This window comes from Triticum aestivum, chromosome 7D (assembly GCF_018294505.1).
Source record: "Triticum aestivum cultivar Chinese Spring chromosome 7D, IWGSC CS RefSeq v2.1, whole genome shotgun sequence".
Taxonomy (NCBI): domain Eukaryota; kingdom Viridiplantae; phylum Streptophyta; class Magnoliopsida; order Poales; family Poaceae; genus Triticum; species Triticum aestivum.
This window is the reverse complement of record NC_057814.1, coordinates 47,044,684-47,060,708: the sequence shown is the minus strand read 5'-3', so window position 1 is coordinate 47,060,708 and position 16,025 is coordinate 47,044,684. Positions and strand designations below refer to the sequence as shown.

At 47.4% G+C, this 16,025-nt stretch overlaps 1 protein-coding gene, 1 long non-coding RNA gene and 1 pseudogene across 2 annotated transcripts; 2 read left to right on the top strand and 1 right to left on the bottom strand.

Annotated features, from left to right (window-relative positions):
* Window positions 1–1,329: 1,329 nt before the first annotated feature.
* On the top strand, window positions 1,330–8,313 carry LOC123169036 (MDIS1-interacting receptor like kinase 1-like; annotated as a pseudogene).
* Window positions 8,314–9,194: 881 nt separating this feature from the next.
* Window positions 9,195–10,912, bottom strand: LOC123169035 (acid phosphatase 1). Its single transcript, XM_044586891.1, has 3 exons — window positions 10,192–10,912; window positions 9,903–10,112; window positions 9,195–9,591 (listed from the first exon to the last, which is right to left on the bottom strand). Exons 1-3 carry the CDS (start codon window positions 10,611–10,613, stop codon window positions 9,414–9,416), a joined length of 810 nt encoding a protein of 269 aa, XP_044442826.1. The 5' UTR covers window positions 10,614–10,912; the 3' UTR covers window positions 9,195–9,413.
* A 1,699-nt stretch (window positions 10,913–12,611) lies between these two features.
* On the top strand, window positions 12,612–14,050 carry LOC123170535 (uncharacterized). The gene is made up of 3 exons (XR_006485246.1): window positions 12,612–12,803; window positions 13,162–13,247; window positions 13,329–14,050. It is a non-coding gene; the product is annotated as an uncharacterized lncRNA (long non-coding RNA).
* Window positions 14,051–16,025: the final 1,975 nt, after the last annotated feature.

The following is a 16,025-nucleotide window of genomic DNA, read 5'->3' as shown; positions in this document are numbered from 1 at the left end:
CTTATGATCAAGTTTATCTATGAACAATATTTGAATCTTCTCTGAATTCTTTTATGTATGATTGGTTATCTTTGCAAGTCTCTTCGAATTATCAGTTTGGTTTGGCCTACTAGATTGATCTTTCTTGCAATGGGAGAAGTGCTTAGCTTTGGGTTCAATCTTGCGGTGTCCTTTCCCAGTGACAGTAGGGGTAGCAAGGCACGTATTGTATTGTTGCCATCAAGGATAACAAGATGGGGTTTATATCATATTGCATGAGTTTATCCCTCTACATCATGTCATCTTACTTAAAGCATTACTCTGTTTTTATGAACTTAATACTCTAGATGCATGCTGGATAGCGGTCGATGTGTGGAGTAATAGTAGTAGATGCAGGCAGGAGTCGGTCTACTTGTCGTGGACGTGATGCCTATATACATGATCATACCTAGATATTCTCATAACTATGCTCAATTCTGTCAATTGCTCAACAGTAATTTTTTTACCCACCGTAATACTTATGCTCTCGAGAGAAGCCACTAGTGAAACCTATGGCCCCCGGGTCTATTTTCCATCATATTAATCTCCCGTCAACAAGCTATTTCTGGCAACGTCTTTATTTTGCTTTATTTACTTTGCATCTTTATCATAAAAATACCAAAAATATTATCTTATCATATCTATCAGATCTCACTCTCGTAAGTGACCATGAAGGGATTGACAACCCCTTTATTGCGTTGGTTGCGAGGATTTATTTGTTTGTGTAGGTGCGAGGACTCGTGCGTGGCCTCCTACTGGATTGATATATTGGTTGTCAAAAACTGAGGAAAATACTTACGTACTTTACTGCATCACCATTTCCTCTTCAAGGGAAAACCAACGCAGTGCTCAAGAGGTAGCAGATATCAGAGAGTGTGTCCACGTACCCTTGTAGACCGAAAGCGGAAGTGTTTAGTAACGCGGTTGATGTAGTCGAACGTCTTCGCGATCCAACCGATCCAAGTACCGAACGCACGGCACCTTAGCGACCTGCACACATTCAGCTCGGTGACGTCCCTCGAACTTTTGATCCAGTTGAGGCCGAGTGAGAGTTCTGCCAGCACGACGGCGTGGGGACGGTGATGATGAAGTTACCGGCGCAGGGCTTCGCCTAAGCACTACGACGATATGACCGAGGTGTGTAACTATGGAGAGGGCACCGCACACAGCTAAGAGATCAATGATCAACTTGTGTGTCTATGGGGTGCCCCCTGGCCACGTATATAAAGGATGGAGGGAGGAGGAGGCCGGCCCTCATAGGGCGCGCCCAAAGTGTGGAGTCCTACTAGGACTCCCTAGTCTCTACTCCTAATGGAGCAGTTGGTAGTCTCCGCCGGTCAATTTTCGTCCCACCTCCCCTGGTTTATTTTCGTCCCATCTCCCCTAGTTTTTTTCCGTCGGTTTTTTATTCGTCCCCCTCCCACCGGTTTTATTATCTCTCTCCACGATCCCCGCACGCCCATCCCTTCCCCGATTCACGCATCTCACCCTCCCTCCTGCACGAGCATCCGCCGCCACCAGTGCGTTGGCTGCCTCCCTCCCCCATCGTCGGCCACCTCTCGCCCCCATAACCGGTCGCCGCCACCCTTCCTCGCCGCCGGCGCCGCCGATTCCTCATCTTTTCTTCGTAGCCACAATCTTCCCTCGCGTACGGGCTCCTCCTCCTCCTCCACAAGAACAATCGATCCCCACCTAGCCGGGGATGGCGGCGCGTGAGGACGTCAGCAGCACGAACGGCGGCGTGGAGGCCTTCCTGGCGTCGTGCGCGGTGTCTGGCGACGACGCTTACGGCGCAGCCAGGGCCGTGCTCGAGCACCTCCAGGCCCCCGCCACGCGCGCCGAGGCAAGGCGCCATCCGTTGCCGCCTCGCCGACAACCCCGCCGCCGGGCAGGAGGAACGCTTCCGCGCCTTCAACCTCCGCATCCACGACGTCGTCCTACAAGGTCGGCCCCCCATCCTCCCCACTGCCCGACGATGCCTCCCCTTCCTCCTGTGTCCCTCGACCGTGTAGACACGTCGACATAACCTGGACGCCGTCACTGCATTGATCGTGTAGATCAGGGCGCCTGCGACGCGACACAGCCGTTTTCTTCGGCCGAGCGCTGAAAATGGGCCGACGGCTGCATCGCCATGCCATTTGTAGCTCAAGATTTGTAAGCCGCACAAGGTCATCTCTGCGAAAATGTTTTACGGAACCATGGTTCAGCCGAACCTATGCTCGACACCATTGATTTCTAAACACTATTCATGAGGATCCGTGCATGGTTGATTAAAAAATGCAGTTGGCATGCATGTCTATTCATGAGGATCCATGCATGGTTGATTAAAAAATGCAGTTGGCATGCATGTCACAAATCCACATGTAGTAGGATGTTAAATCGTACGGCATAGACCATAGGTTCGGCTGAACCATGGTCCTGAATCACGTCTCTCTTGGCAAGAATGTGAACAGCTATTCTTATTTATTGGTAAAGAATGCGGGGTGGTGGAACTGAATAACATAATAACTGCTTTGTGACTCAAAGGTAACTCCAAATGGTAACTTTTGCAACCCAAATGGGCAGCGATAACCATCTGAAGTTAGTATTATTTTGGCTATTGCTCTATCAGTTGCAGTTAACGTTATGTAGTCACCCACAACAGGTTTTGCAGCATCTGCTAACCCTACTCCTAGCAACAATTGGTGCAACAAAAAAATCAGAACAAAAGGCTCTGTTGGCCTTAATTCAGAACTACTGATTTTTAACTATCTAACTTATTGCAAACGAATGTGCTGCAAAATGATGAGTGAATGCTAAACTACAGGAGTGAGTGTCCCCTCGAAGGGTTCTGCTTCAGGTGGCAGTGTCTTGAGTCTGGAACCTCAGGATAAGGTCATTGTCTCCCTGTGGAAATCAATGCACTTATAGCTCAATGGAAGCCTTAGAAAAACCCTGACCTTATTGAAGTAGTAATTTTTGCTATAAACTGTGCAAGATACAACAGTTTGGGATTTTCTTTTTGGGAAGTATTAATAGTTGCTTCTTGGAAAGAATAATTTAATGTAGACGATAAACTGGCCATCAAACATTGAATGATGAACTTCCTGTCGCCTTGGTTGGTATATGACATTGGTACTTTTTGAAGATTATCTAGGACAATGATCTTTAGGTTTGGAGCTACTGTGCACACTTTATGTAATGTTTGTAAATTAAATGGCTATTGTAAACAAACTTGTTCGTCACCCTAGCGATCACTGAAAGTCAGTCAATGCTTCTGTAAACCATTTCATTCTTCATGCAGGAGCGAGTGATCTTCTTGACGGGCGGGGACAAGGTGAAGGTGGAGCAGGCGGCACAACGCATCAATGAGAATACTGATCTTTGCTGTTAATTTATATGCGCTTTATGGATTTCGGTTGTATCCTGGACGTTATATATGTAGTTCAGCTCTCTCAAGCACCTGACTACAGTTTGCTATCTCGTTGAGCTGGGTTTTGGTGATATCACGCCTTACGGAACTTCCTGTGTGTTTTCTCTTATCTGTAATAGCAGTGCTTCCTGTGGGTTTTGGTGATATCACGCCTTACGGAACTTCCTGTGTGTTTTCTCTTATCTGTGCTAGTTTTTCCTTTTAACATAAATAATAAGCCGGGTGGTATAAAGCCTTCCGTCTGAATATACCATGGATAAACTTGATTTTTTCTTCCCAATTCTATCGTTGTAAACACGTGGAAGAAGTGTTTCTGATGCGTTCTAGTATTTCTATTTCTTCATATATTGTTCGGATGCATTCTAAGTAATGTGTTATTTGTATAGGTTGCTCAAGCGAATAGAACGGGAGGGACTCTTCTGCTCTTAATTGTGCAGCCGGCAGATTCAGGACGTTTGCTAAGTTGCCTAGAAACTGTTACTGTCTTCTTGCGGTCGGCTTCTTCCCTGGACATCGTTTCAGAATTCCATTATGCAGAGATGAGCAACATGGTGCTCAGGAAACAAATTGTTATGTCCTTCCTACTTCGCTAGACTGATATCTGGAAGTAGAACGGAGCAAGAACTGAAGATGACCAGGTGAGAGCATCAGAAAGGGAAGTTCAGGGTAGTTGGGACCTACGGTTGGTTCTTTCTTTACTTGCTGAACCAGTTGCATACAGAGGCTCATAATGACGTGATACATAAATTAACTCACACGACGCGGGCTCACTTGACAGGTAGTCGCTAGCCCACACCGCTCACGCCACCGTCTTCCCCTGTTCCACTTCCTGTTGCCGTGGCTGCACTGCATCATCCTGCGGCAGATTGCTCCATTTCCCAGGTTCCCATTCTGCACGCGTGTCTGTCGAGGATTTCTTCAGGTTCCAAATCCTGTAACGGGTTCAGCAGAGAAGTATGGCTGGTGTAAAATCTGGGACATGCACACGGAAGACTGGTTGCGCTAGGCTACCTCTGAGAGGTGCTGCCGGACCAATCTTCTCCAGAATGGTATACGCGTCCAAGAAAAACTTAGGAAATGGTCACCTGACCACCGATGACTGGGCATATGATTGTATTGTACCTTCAAATATGCTTTCTCCCCCGCTGAGAACTCAGGAGGTGATCAGCAATGTGCTTCATGCGTGCCTGAGCCCGTGCCAATTTTTGCTTGACCACACTAGTGTGTTGATGGCGCCCCTGATTCCCTCAAGAACTTCCTGGATATCAGTATTGCTGGTGGATGCGATATCAGGGATCATTTATGTTCTAGCGAGTACAAATGATGCCCTATGCTTGTAGGATTCATTTGCTCTTTACTGGCTCATGCCCGTGCAATTGTGTTTGTTGATCCTGTTTACTTTGAGATTCAGTTTACTGTCATGGGCAGAAGAGAGTATGGAGATAAATAATTGACCACTAACATGATTCTGGCAACACTTTCGGTTGCAGGTAAGCTTGCACACTGGAGTTTCCATCCGTGCCCAAATTATGGATGCGGGTGGCGATGTTGCCCTTCACAGATTGTTGCCTCTGGAACAAGATACTTGCTGTACATGCCTACACAAAGAGAAGTGTCTATTCAAAATCTGATGATGCTGTCTCTGAACCCCACCCGAGGAATCTGATGATGACACTTGGTACAGTATAAGTTCTATGTACAGTATAAATTATGCTACATGAAGTTAGTGAATCCTTTTTACAGTATAAATTCTTCCATCTCAATATCAATTTCAATTTTGTTTCGCACAGTCAGTACACGGTCAATCAGGCCAGCGTGAATACGCACCAAATAAATGAACACCGCGTTTCTCCACAAGTTGTCTCATGTAGCTAAATAGTTCAAATAAGACTAGCAGGAATGAAAGGTAACCTACTGATTATCTCCCTGTGCTTGTTTGCGCGCCATGTTGGTCACCTATCTGTTGATCTTGAAGACCTTCACAATTATACCTAGTTAAACCAAATTAAGGCAAGAGAAATTTCAGATGCTAACCATATGTTTGAAGAGATGGAAGATTATTATTAGGCAGTAAATCATACATAAGATTCTTTTGTATGCCCATAGCACAAAAGCTTCCTTCCCAAAAATTATTAACAACTCGTCAAGTTTTTCACTTTAAATAAGACAATGATTGTTGGACCCTTCAAGATCTCAAGAAATCCAAGAAGTAGCCAAAAGCAACTATTCTACATGGAATGGCCACTAGTCATAGAAGGCAACCTAACTTCTTCTTTTTTGGAAATTGCAGGAAACATAAGTTGACTTGTCTATCAGTAGACCTTGACTATGGGTCTTCTTTCAGCTCCACCACATATAATTCCCCCATTGTTCATCATAACATCCCCCATAAGCCCGAGATGAGTGACATGGCTATTCCCCACCTTGTCCATCGTACCATCCTCCGCAAGCCCAAGATGATTGTTCACAATACCATCCTCCACAAGCTATCTCTAGTCCTCCTCATTTGCTCGCTCCTCGGGTACAACTCTGAAGCCATGAGTAGAAAGGCTGAAAAGGAAGCACTTCTAAGCCTTGAGAAACACTGGGGCAAACAGACGACTATCAGCTGGAGCTCCATCATGGACACAGGCCACTGTAAGTGGGATGGCGTCAGTTGCACTCGGGAGGGCTTTGTTACGCGTATTTCACTCAGTAATTACAATCTTTCCAAGCCAATTCCGTCAGAAATTTGCTCGTTCAAGAACCTTACATTCCTTGACCTTTCGTCCAACAAGATTCCAGGTTCTTTCCCTACGGTGCTTTTCAGTTGCTCAAGACTTGAGTATCTGGACCTATCATTCAATTCTTTTGTTGGTAGTCTCCCATTAAATATCCATTTACTGTCGAAAACGATTTCCTACCTTAACCTTGAATCGAATAGCTTATCCGGTAGTATTCCAAGTTCAATCTGCAAGCTTTCGTCCCTACAAGTTCTGAAACTATCCTCCAATCCCTTTGCTTCACACAGAATCGATCCACAGTTCGGAAATTTGACAAACCTAGAAGTATTGTCAATGAGTAATATGAGTATAGTTGGTGAAATTCCAGACACTATATCCAAGCTGAACCGACTTAGAATCTTAGATTTGTCTTGAAACACACTCAGTGGGACAATACCTAGTGGGATTTGGAGAATGCAGAATATGGAAACCCTCGATCTGCACAGTAACTCTCTATCTGGTCGCATACCAGATGATCCCCGTAAGCTCAAGAATCTGTCCAAACTTAGAATCTTAGACTTGTCTTCTAACACAATGAATGGGACAATACCCAATGGGATTTGGAGAATGCAGAATATGGAGGTCCTCAATCTACACAATAACTCTCTATCTGGTCGCATACCAGATGATTTCTGTAAGCTCAAGAATCTGTCATGGCTTTTATTGAACGAAAATCTTCTATCTGGCCCATTACCAGAAAACGTTACACAGTCACAATTAACCTCCATCTTCCAACTCAATTTCTCTAGTAACCAACTGACGGGCAAGATTCCATCTCCTTTCGAGATGAAAAGATTCCAATGGAGCTTTCTTTCCAACCCTGGCTTATGTTCCTCCGACCACTTTGGCAACCTTCCTATGTGCCCCAGATTGCACTTGAAGATGTTTGTAATCATTCTCTTGGTTTTTGGTTCAACCATTCTCATATGCACAGGGCTGATTGGTTTAACTAAGATCAAAGCATTTTCCTCAAAGCAAAAGGCGGATGCCCCATTTCCACAGTGGAAACTGACGGCCTTCCAAGCTATTGATTATGACATTCAAGACATCCTTTGCAACCTCATTGATGCAAACCTTGTCGGCAGCGGTGGCTCAGGAAAGGTATATAAGATCTGCCTTGGTAACAGAAACGGCGGGGTTATAGCTGTCAAGCAAATATGGTGTAGTAGTGGTGAACTGGAACATGATGTGCTGGAAAAGCAGTTTCAAGCTGAAATTGAGATTCTTGGATCCATCCGGCATGCCAATATCATAAAGTTGCTTGGCTACATATCAAGCTCTGAATCAAAGCTCCTCATATACGAATACATGGAAAACGGTAGCCTGTATGAATGGCTGCATCAGAAAGATGAACCAACGACTAGTACAACTAGACGGTTGTTGAACTGGCCGATAAGAATGTCAATAGCAATCGATGCAGCAAGAGGGCTGTGTTACATGCACCACGGTTGCTCTCCTGCTATAGCACACCGTGATGTGGAGTCTAGCAACATCCTACTGGATCCTCAGTTCAAGGCGAAGATTGCGGACTTTGGTCTAGCTCGCGCACTGCTTAAAGCCGGCGAGCCAGAGTCTGTCTCGGCGGTGGTTGGGTCCTTTGGATACATAGCTCCAGGTAACAACTTCAGTTATTTTGAACTCTGTATTTTAACTGCGTGAACAACTACTTACACCATTTGTTTTGTAGAATTCGGAAGCTCGAGAAAGATGAATGAGAAAGTTGATGTGTACAGCTTTGGGGTGGTTCTTCTGGAGCTGGTAACAGGGAGGCGTGCAAATGGTGGGGGCGGGTACGAGAATTTGGCGCAATGGGCATGGAGGCAATTTCATCAAGATGATGAGGACATACATTTGACAAATCTGATAGATGCAGAAATTCGAGATCCAGCCTACTCGCGTGAGGTACAACTGGTGTTGAAGCTAGGGCTAATTTGCACGGGCACAAACCCATCTTCAAGGCCGTCGATGAAGCAGGTGCTGCAGGTCCTGCAACGCTGAAAAACACTACACGATGCAGTTCGTAAGCCATCTGATGTTCTGAACCAGAAGGTCGTCAAAATTTACAAGGAGACGCACACTGTGGTTTTATTCTAACTAAAGATAGTTTGTCCAAATAAAACTGTAAGGGCAACACGGGCTGTAGTTTTATTACGAGTAAGAGAAAATGATTGAGCATCTGTTTTTAGAATGTGCAATGGCAGCATGTTGTGTGGCTGTCGATCCTGTTTACTTAGATTCAGTTTAAAGTCAAGCACTGAACAGAGTATGGGTATAAACATCTGGTTCTGCAGGTCCTGCAACGCTGAAAATCCTAAGCCATCTGAACCAGAAGGTCGCCAAAAGTTTCAGAGACACAGCGTGCTGTTATTCTTACTACTAGATAGTATAATTTGTCCAATGAAATTGGATGGGCGACGACACACGCAGTAGTTTTTATTACGATGAAAATGTGCAATGTCAGCATGTTGTCTGGCTGTCTGTTGATCCTATTTAATTTGAGGTTCAGTTTAAAGTCAAGGACTAAACAGAGTATCAGTATGAACATCTTATTTTGGTAACCTTGCGTGTCATGGTAGCTCCCTTTTGGGGGAATTCATTCATTCTGAACTTTGTCTTGGATGCTGTTACTTTCTGTAGACAAAAATAAAAAGGTGTCTGTCAGAATCTGATGATGCAGTCTTCCTTCAAACCTCAGAGATTCTACACAAGTGTTGGTAGATGCCAGATCCTGCTGACACAATATAAATCTTCAAAAGAGAGGTTGTGCAGCACTGCAGTTTTACTGTTAGCTGGTTCCTTCCTTGCAACAATGCAAGAAGATCTGAAGATGTACACCACTTTTTTTTTGGTTTGTTCAGCAGAGATGGGGAGGCTAGATTTTTGTAGATTATGCCCAGAAGATATTATTTCAAGAGATATCTTCCTGCTTAACATCACAGGATATTTCACGGAGCGATTATGTCGATTCCTCGCCTTTTCGGCACAATGTGTCCATCAAAGCAACAACATTTCACATATCATCCATTACACAATCAAGCTCACAGGTCCAATCCTTTTGCACGGTATAAATTATTCCTTCTCAATTCCATTCTCAGTCTTGTTTTGCACACTCAGTCAGTCAGTACAGGGTTCAGTCAATCGGGCCGGCATGAAGAACGCAACAGATAAATAAGCACTGCATCTCTCACACTATGCCCACCAATCATGTTTGCTCCGTTGTGTCAGGGGATGTAGTACATTGGGTTGGGGAGCTTGAAGGAACGGGCGCTCATGGAGTAGCCCAGCAGGTCGCTCCACTGGTCGCCCGAGTTGCCCAGGATCTTGTACCCCTCCGCCTCCATCTCCTTCCTCTTCTCCGACTTGTAGTCCGTCGCCGTTTTCTCCCGGTCAGCTGCTGCCCTGGACATCATCACAGAGGGCAGGTTTCAGAATCCCATTATGTAGAAATGAGGAACACTAGTTGGCAGAGGACTACAACAAGATTAGTGGCTGTGAAAATTCAGCACCGCAGCAAGACTATTTCACCCCTGTTCTCAGGTTGTGAGACTGCCATGTTGGAATTTGGATGAAAGGAGTGGCACTAACTAAATTCATGTCTGTAACGCATACTAGAACAGAGTATTCAGTCCAACATAATGAACTTTCTACTGCCTATGAGCTTGTGATGTGCAATGGCAACGGCAGAAGAGGGACGGTGAAAGTGTAGGTACCTGAGTATGAGCTTGTCCCAGTGGTGGAAGCCCTGTCTCCTGAGGTTGTCGACGGTGACGGCCTCGTGGGCCTCGGTGCGGCCGGTGAGCAGGAAGGTCTTGAATCCGAGGTCGCGCACCTCCCTGTAGAGGCGGAGGCTGGAGGGGATCGCCGGCGCCTCCCCCGTCTCCACCCACCGGTCGAACTCCCGGTGGTCGAACAGCTCCAGCCTGCAATCGAACAGCAAATTAACTAGCATTCTCAGTCGAGGAATGGAGCTTCCGGCCCGGCGGTCTCGAAATGGCTCACCCGTATCCGTGCTGCGCGTAGTAGGGGAGGTTGGAGAGCAGCGTCTCGTCGATGTCGAAGACCCAGGCGGCTTGCGCGGCGGCGGGCGGGGCGGCGGCGCGGGCGTAGGCGGAGGCCTCCCTTGCGACGAGGTCGAGGTCGGAGCGGTAGGCGGGGCCGGTGAGGTAGGCGCGCACGTGCGGCACGCAGTTCTTGGGCACCGCCGCCCACGGCGCCAGGTTGTTGGCCTCCCCCGCCGTCCTCCAGCTCGCGCACCGCAGCTCCGTCCCCGCCTCGTCCGCGCCCTCGGCCCGCTTCTCCTCCGTGGGCAGCTGGATGACGAGTGGGCGCGGCGGCAGCTGGTCCTGCGCGTCCTGCGCCTCTCCCGCGACGGCGAGGAGGAGCGCCAGCAGGAGCAGGGCGGCGCCGCGGTTGCGCGCCATGTCCGCCGCTGGCGCGGGTGGGGTCGCCGGAGAGGAGGGGGGATGGGCGCGCGCACGCACGCACGTGGGGCAAAGAATTAGGCCGGTGGTGGGGTTGGCGGGGGGTTGGATGTGGCCGGCTGGATCGGCTGGCTCCGGCGAATTGGGCGGCGACGGGAAAGGGAAAGGGGAAAAGCGTGCGATGCGAGACGAAGTGGTCGGGAGCGGCGGCCGGCGGGTTAAATAGACAGGGAGACGGAGGCGTTTGGTTTTGGTGAAGGAAACCAGAGAAGGAAAGGGGGGCGACGGATTCGAATCTGCGGGGGGAGGATTCGTCCGGCGTCGCGGCTGGTTGCTTAGGGGCGGTCTGGGGGGTGACGTGCCGCTCGCGGATTGGGCTCACGGCGCTGGCGCGCTCCGGTGCTATGGTCGGCGTGCGTAATCCCTTTTTATTTAAAATCAATGATGGTGATGGAAACTGAAAAGGAAATCTCACGAAAAGCCAACGTTTGATGCCTCTTTCCAAAGGAAAGAGTGCGACCGCGTTGCTTGGGTTTCTTCCAGCTCTGGTACTGCCTCTGCTCGGTCCCACGTCTTCTCTCGGCATCCGCCATGGTTTTTCTTTGCTTTGCTTTGCGCGTGATGGTAAGTCCTCGTGAGGACAAGGGCGCATCTACGCCCGGTCCGGGCGAACGGACCAGCCAAAAATGATAAAACCGACCCAGCCGGCCGCCCCCAAAATGGTCTCAAACATCTGGCATGTCCGGGACCCCCGTATCCGGTCCAAATCTAGAGCGGATATGGGGAGGCTAGGGGACCACGTCAGCCCGACCTAGGCTGTCCCACCCCGACCTCTCCATAACCACTAAAACCTCGCCCCGAGCAAGCCCTAGCTCCACTTCACTCTCGCTCCGTTCTTCGTCTCTTCTCCTCCCACTCCTTAGTCCCCATCTGTTACCCCTCACCATCTCTTTCCACCATGTCTAGTATCGGCAACGCCAAAGGCAACTGATCCGACAATAAGTGGGACCCCTTCCTTCGTGAGGCGGATGGCGACAAGCAGTAGTTGGCCCTCCGCATCACACTACTGCGCCACACGGGTGGACACGAGCGGCAGCTCCAGCTATGCTTCGTCCCCTGTCGCCCTCCTCCACAGTGCCGACGCCGGAGCGGACCCGTCACGCACCACGTTAAATAGATGAGATAGGGAGACGGGGGCGTTTGGTTTTGGTGAAAACTGCAACCGTGTCCACCACGCAAAATAGATGAGAAGGAAGAAAACCAGGGAAGGGGGAGGAAAGGAGAGCGGGGGCGAGGGATTCAAATCTGCGGGAGGAGGATTCGTCCGTCGTCATGATTGGTTGCTTAGGGGCGGGGGCACTGGCGCTCTGGGGGTGACATGCCGGCCGCGGATTGGGCTCACGATGGTGGCGCGCTCCGGTGGTTTGGTCGGCACAGCCGGCACCGGCGTGTGCCACAGCGTAATCTCCGTAAATAAATGAACAAATAATCCTATCTTATGAGACTGTCCACGAAAAAAGTCAGCGTTGGATGCGACGGCGTCATCTTTTGTTCCTAAAGGAAAGAGCGCGACCGCTTTATTTGGTTTCTTCTCGTACAACCTCTCTAGAAAAAATATAAGAGCAATTACATTACTTTTTTCTTTTGAGAACACAGCACATATGCATGCGCTCATACATACATGCATATGAACCCTGGTGGACTGGGGATACCACTGTCCTTCTAACAATCAAACCATATGTTGGTTCGCATCACTTAGACTAGTAATAAAATAGCGATCTAAACACTATTATATTTCCTTCTCGAGGGAGTATTTATTATTTTATTCTTAATTAAAGAACGCAACCCACACCCTCACAAATAGGGTGTCGTATCCTATGAATCCTCAAGTTTCATGTATCCCTACATCCGGATCGTTTCAGTCGTCCGATCTAAATCGTCGCGTTAGAGCTGATTCCGGTGTATTTTTTCAAAAATAAGCCCGCAACCTCTGTAAGTCAGGCCTGCGAATTTGCACGGGCACCCCTGTCCCACCCCACGTCGCAGATCCGATCACTACGGCGGCGACCCGCGGCCAAAGACGGAGACCTCGCCGTGCGCCCTAAACACCGACGACACAGGATACTGATCGATTGCAGTTGGGTTCATCTCGATCTCCTGACGCGGCCGCCGTGTACTTCTTGGTGCGAGGTACGCATGTCAAGGTGACTTGATTTTCTCCCGATGCCCGAGCGATCTGGAGCTAAGGTGCCTCACCTAGGGACTACCAGGTAGCTAGCTCGCCACAACTCACAACACGCAAACACACACATGCAGAAATAGAATTGGTGTGCATGGCCATGTGCAGAGTTGACCAGATCAATAGACCGTATTCTCTTATAGCTTTGCCTAACTAGTATAGAAAATTATTAATTTATTAAAAGGTGAGCAGCCAGATTTTGATTGGCTGGTGGCGTATGAGATGTGGCCAAAATATGGATTTCATATACTGTACATGAGTGATTCTCGTTTCAGAGGCTAATTCTGTATCTGTTTGTGGCTTGTGCAGCAATGCAATCTACCAATAGCTTGCAAATGCAGTTGGAGGAGGAAAGATTTACGACACCTGTAAAGAAAGCAAGTGTTCCTCTCCCCGTGAGTCAATTGCTTCCTGGTTGTATTCACTTCAGTAATTTATACACAATGGTGCTTACTAATTCATTGTTTATGTTTAAGTGTTCGTCTTTTACACCGGAATGTGAAGAGAATTTGAAGCCTAATTTAGGCATGATATTTGAAGGATTACAGGCTGTTGAGAAGTTCTATAAGTTTTATGGACATGAAGTTGTGTGGTAATGATACCTACAAGATAGAATCATGGGTTGAGCACTACAATCATGGTCACTTGATCAGATCAAATCGTCGAGTTATTGAGAGTGCAAAGAATGCATTCTACACATGTAACAAAGCAAGCATAGACACCTGTCAGACATACAGGCTTCTCCAAGTCAGCGAGGGTTCCTGCAGTGAAGCACACTAGGCAAGAGGAATATGAGGCATTTATTGGTTGCAACATCCCTACTCAAGTTAACATACACCCGTCAAATGATGTTCGTTCGGCAGGGAGAAGTAAAAGAATAAGGAGAGGAAAGGAGATGAATGGGGAAGAACTGAAAGAGAAGAACGAAGAAGCCAAGGCCAAGGTCGCACGCTCGTGCAAGACGTGCAACCAAGTAGGGTTTCATGATAGTCGCAATTGTCCAAAGAAAAAGGGTCAAGGAAAAGAAGTCATGAATGTGCATGTCATGCATACAGAATTACAGATTGTGCATCATGAAAGCTACACCTCTTGCAAGAAAAATAAATGCTTTATCAATAGTATTGTTTTATTCGATGTATAAAATTTCTTTGTGTAATGGATCAAATAATTATTTTGTCCAACTGTTTGACTTAGTGGTGAGCAGATTCAATGAATTGCAGTTTTTCTATCAGGTTATGAAGCTTGCAGTAACCACATGTCTTTGTACGACTTAGTAAATTGACATGAATAATTGATTTTAGCATAGTTTTCAGCATGTTTCAGTTCTTACTCTTGCTACCCGAGTCTTGATCGCCACTGCATTTGTGAGGAAATGTATATCGTTTTCCATTGGAACACATGGCACACCTGTATCATATAGTCAACCAGTTTGTGAAAAGGCGCCCAGCTTTCTGTCATTAAAGTTGGACTGACAAAGGTGAAACACATTACAGATCTTGTATCAATACAGAGGCCCAGGATTAGGACTTAGGCTGCTAAACTGTTAGTAAGTACTTCAGCTATGGTTCGCTGCACTCTGTGAATTACGCTGGTTCGCTTGCTTGCTTCACCAAAGTTGAGAGGAACCTCCAAAGAAAAGGTTTAGGTACCATTTGGTATGATGATGAAGGTTTCAGTATGTGAACTTCCATATGTTTTTATGATAATTTTATTTTTGGCTAACACATCTGAACATCTGTGGCTTGATTCAGTCATTAAGTCACACAAGAACACCTCAAATTGCAAATACGAACAAGGTTATTAGAAATCTTTCTTTCTCAATTTTCCATTCAGATTAACTTACACTCATGTCTCTCTAAATAATCAATGTTCACAAACGATGTACATCACATTCTAGACTCCCGAGCTACACGCACACCCAACAGCGAACAATTGGAATCAGTTGGCTGTACAGAAGCCAATCTGCAAGTACTAGATACAGTTACAAGAACGATGAAAATTCAGAGTCTGTAGCAGGCCAATCTCTCGAGCTCCAAGCCTGCCATGTCCACAGCCCACGCGAGTCTGTTATCAGGCACCCACAGGACGAGCACGCAGTGCAATCCGACGGCGCGGAGGCTGCGGACGCCAGCAGCCTCGGTATCAGGACCGGTGAGAGGAGGATGTGCACGGCGGCGGCGACAGACCTTGGCTAGGGCACGGCAGACCGCGTCGGGGCCGAAGAATGGCATCTAGCTTCCGGCGACCGCGAGCACCGACGCATGTTGCAGACTTGGAGCCGAGCTTGTCGCCGTCGCCGTTGGAAGAACTAGCACGCGTGTTGTTTAGAGATAAGACGAGGGTTCCGAAGTTATTCGATTTAGGGGCTAATTTGTAAAATAAACAGGGCAGGCGTGGGCCTTTTAGTGCAAAATTAATTCGATTGATCAGCCACACACGATTTAGATCGGCCGGCTAGAAACTCTTCGAATGCACGGGTGCACAAAACTAGCGGATTCATATGATACGACGCCCACAAATAGGGACTGAGCCAGGATTTGGAGACACAAATAGTGGACAAGACAAAAAAAATATTGATCACAAGCCAGGATAATTATTATTTGCTTTTTTGGTACTACTACTACTACTATTTGGCCTCCTGTTTTTCTCTAAAAAATGCTAGACCCTGTTAGTTTCACCTTTAGGCAGCAGATTCTTGTAGGAAAAAAAAATCAGAAGCCGAAACAAAACATCTATCTATTAGGAATCATCATCTTTGGCAATGAAGATAAATCTGAGAATCGGGCCATCTTCAGTGCAATTGTCTGAAGAACGTCCGAGCGTACTTGAGTACGCAAATCAGCTTTACCAGTGAAGCGATTCCACGGATGATCCGAAGCCAAGTGAAGCTGACAGAAACAAAGGCCGTGAAAAAGCCACGAGCCTCTCCCTCCTCAAGTAATAATCCTCACCTGAATTTCACGAGGTGTGGCCGGCCGGGCCTTTTCTTCTTCCAACCAAATAAAGGGAGAAAGCCAAGGAGACCAAGGAGGAGGAGCCACCGGTGTCCGCGTTCAGACTGCTACAGGCAGAGCATCACTACAACCTTGAGCTCCGGGAGGAGCACCGACTAGCGGAGGACCAACTAGAGAACCTGTCATCACGGCCATGGTTTCGGCGAACCCTGCAACCAT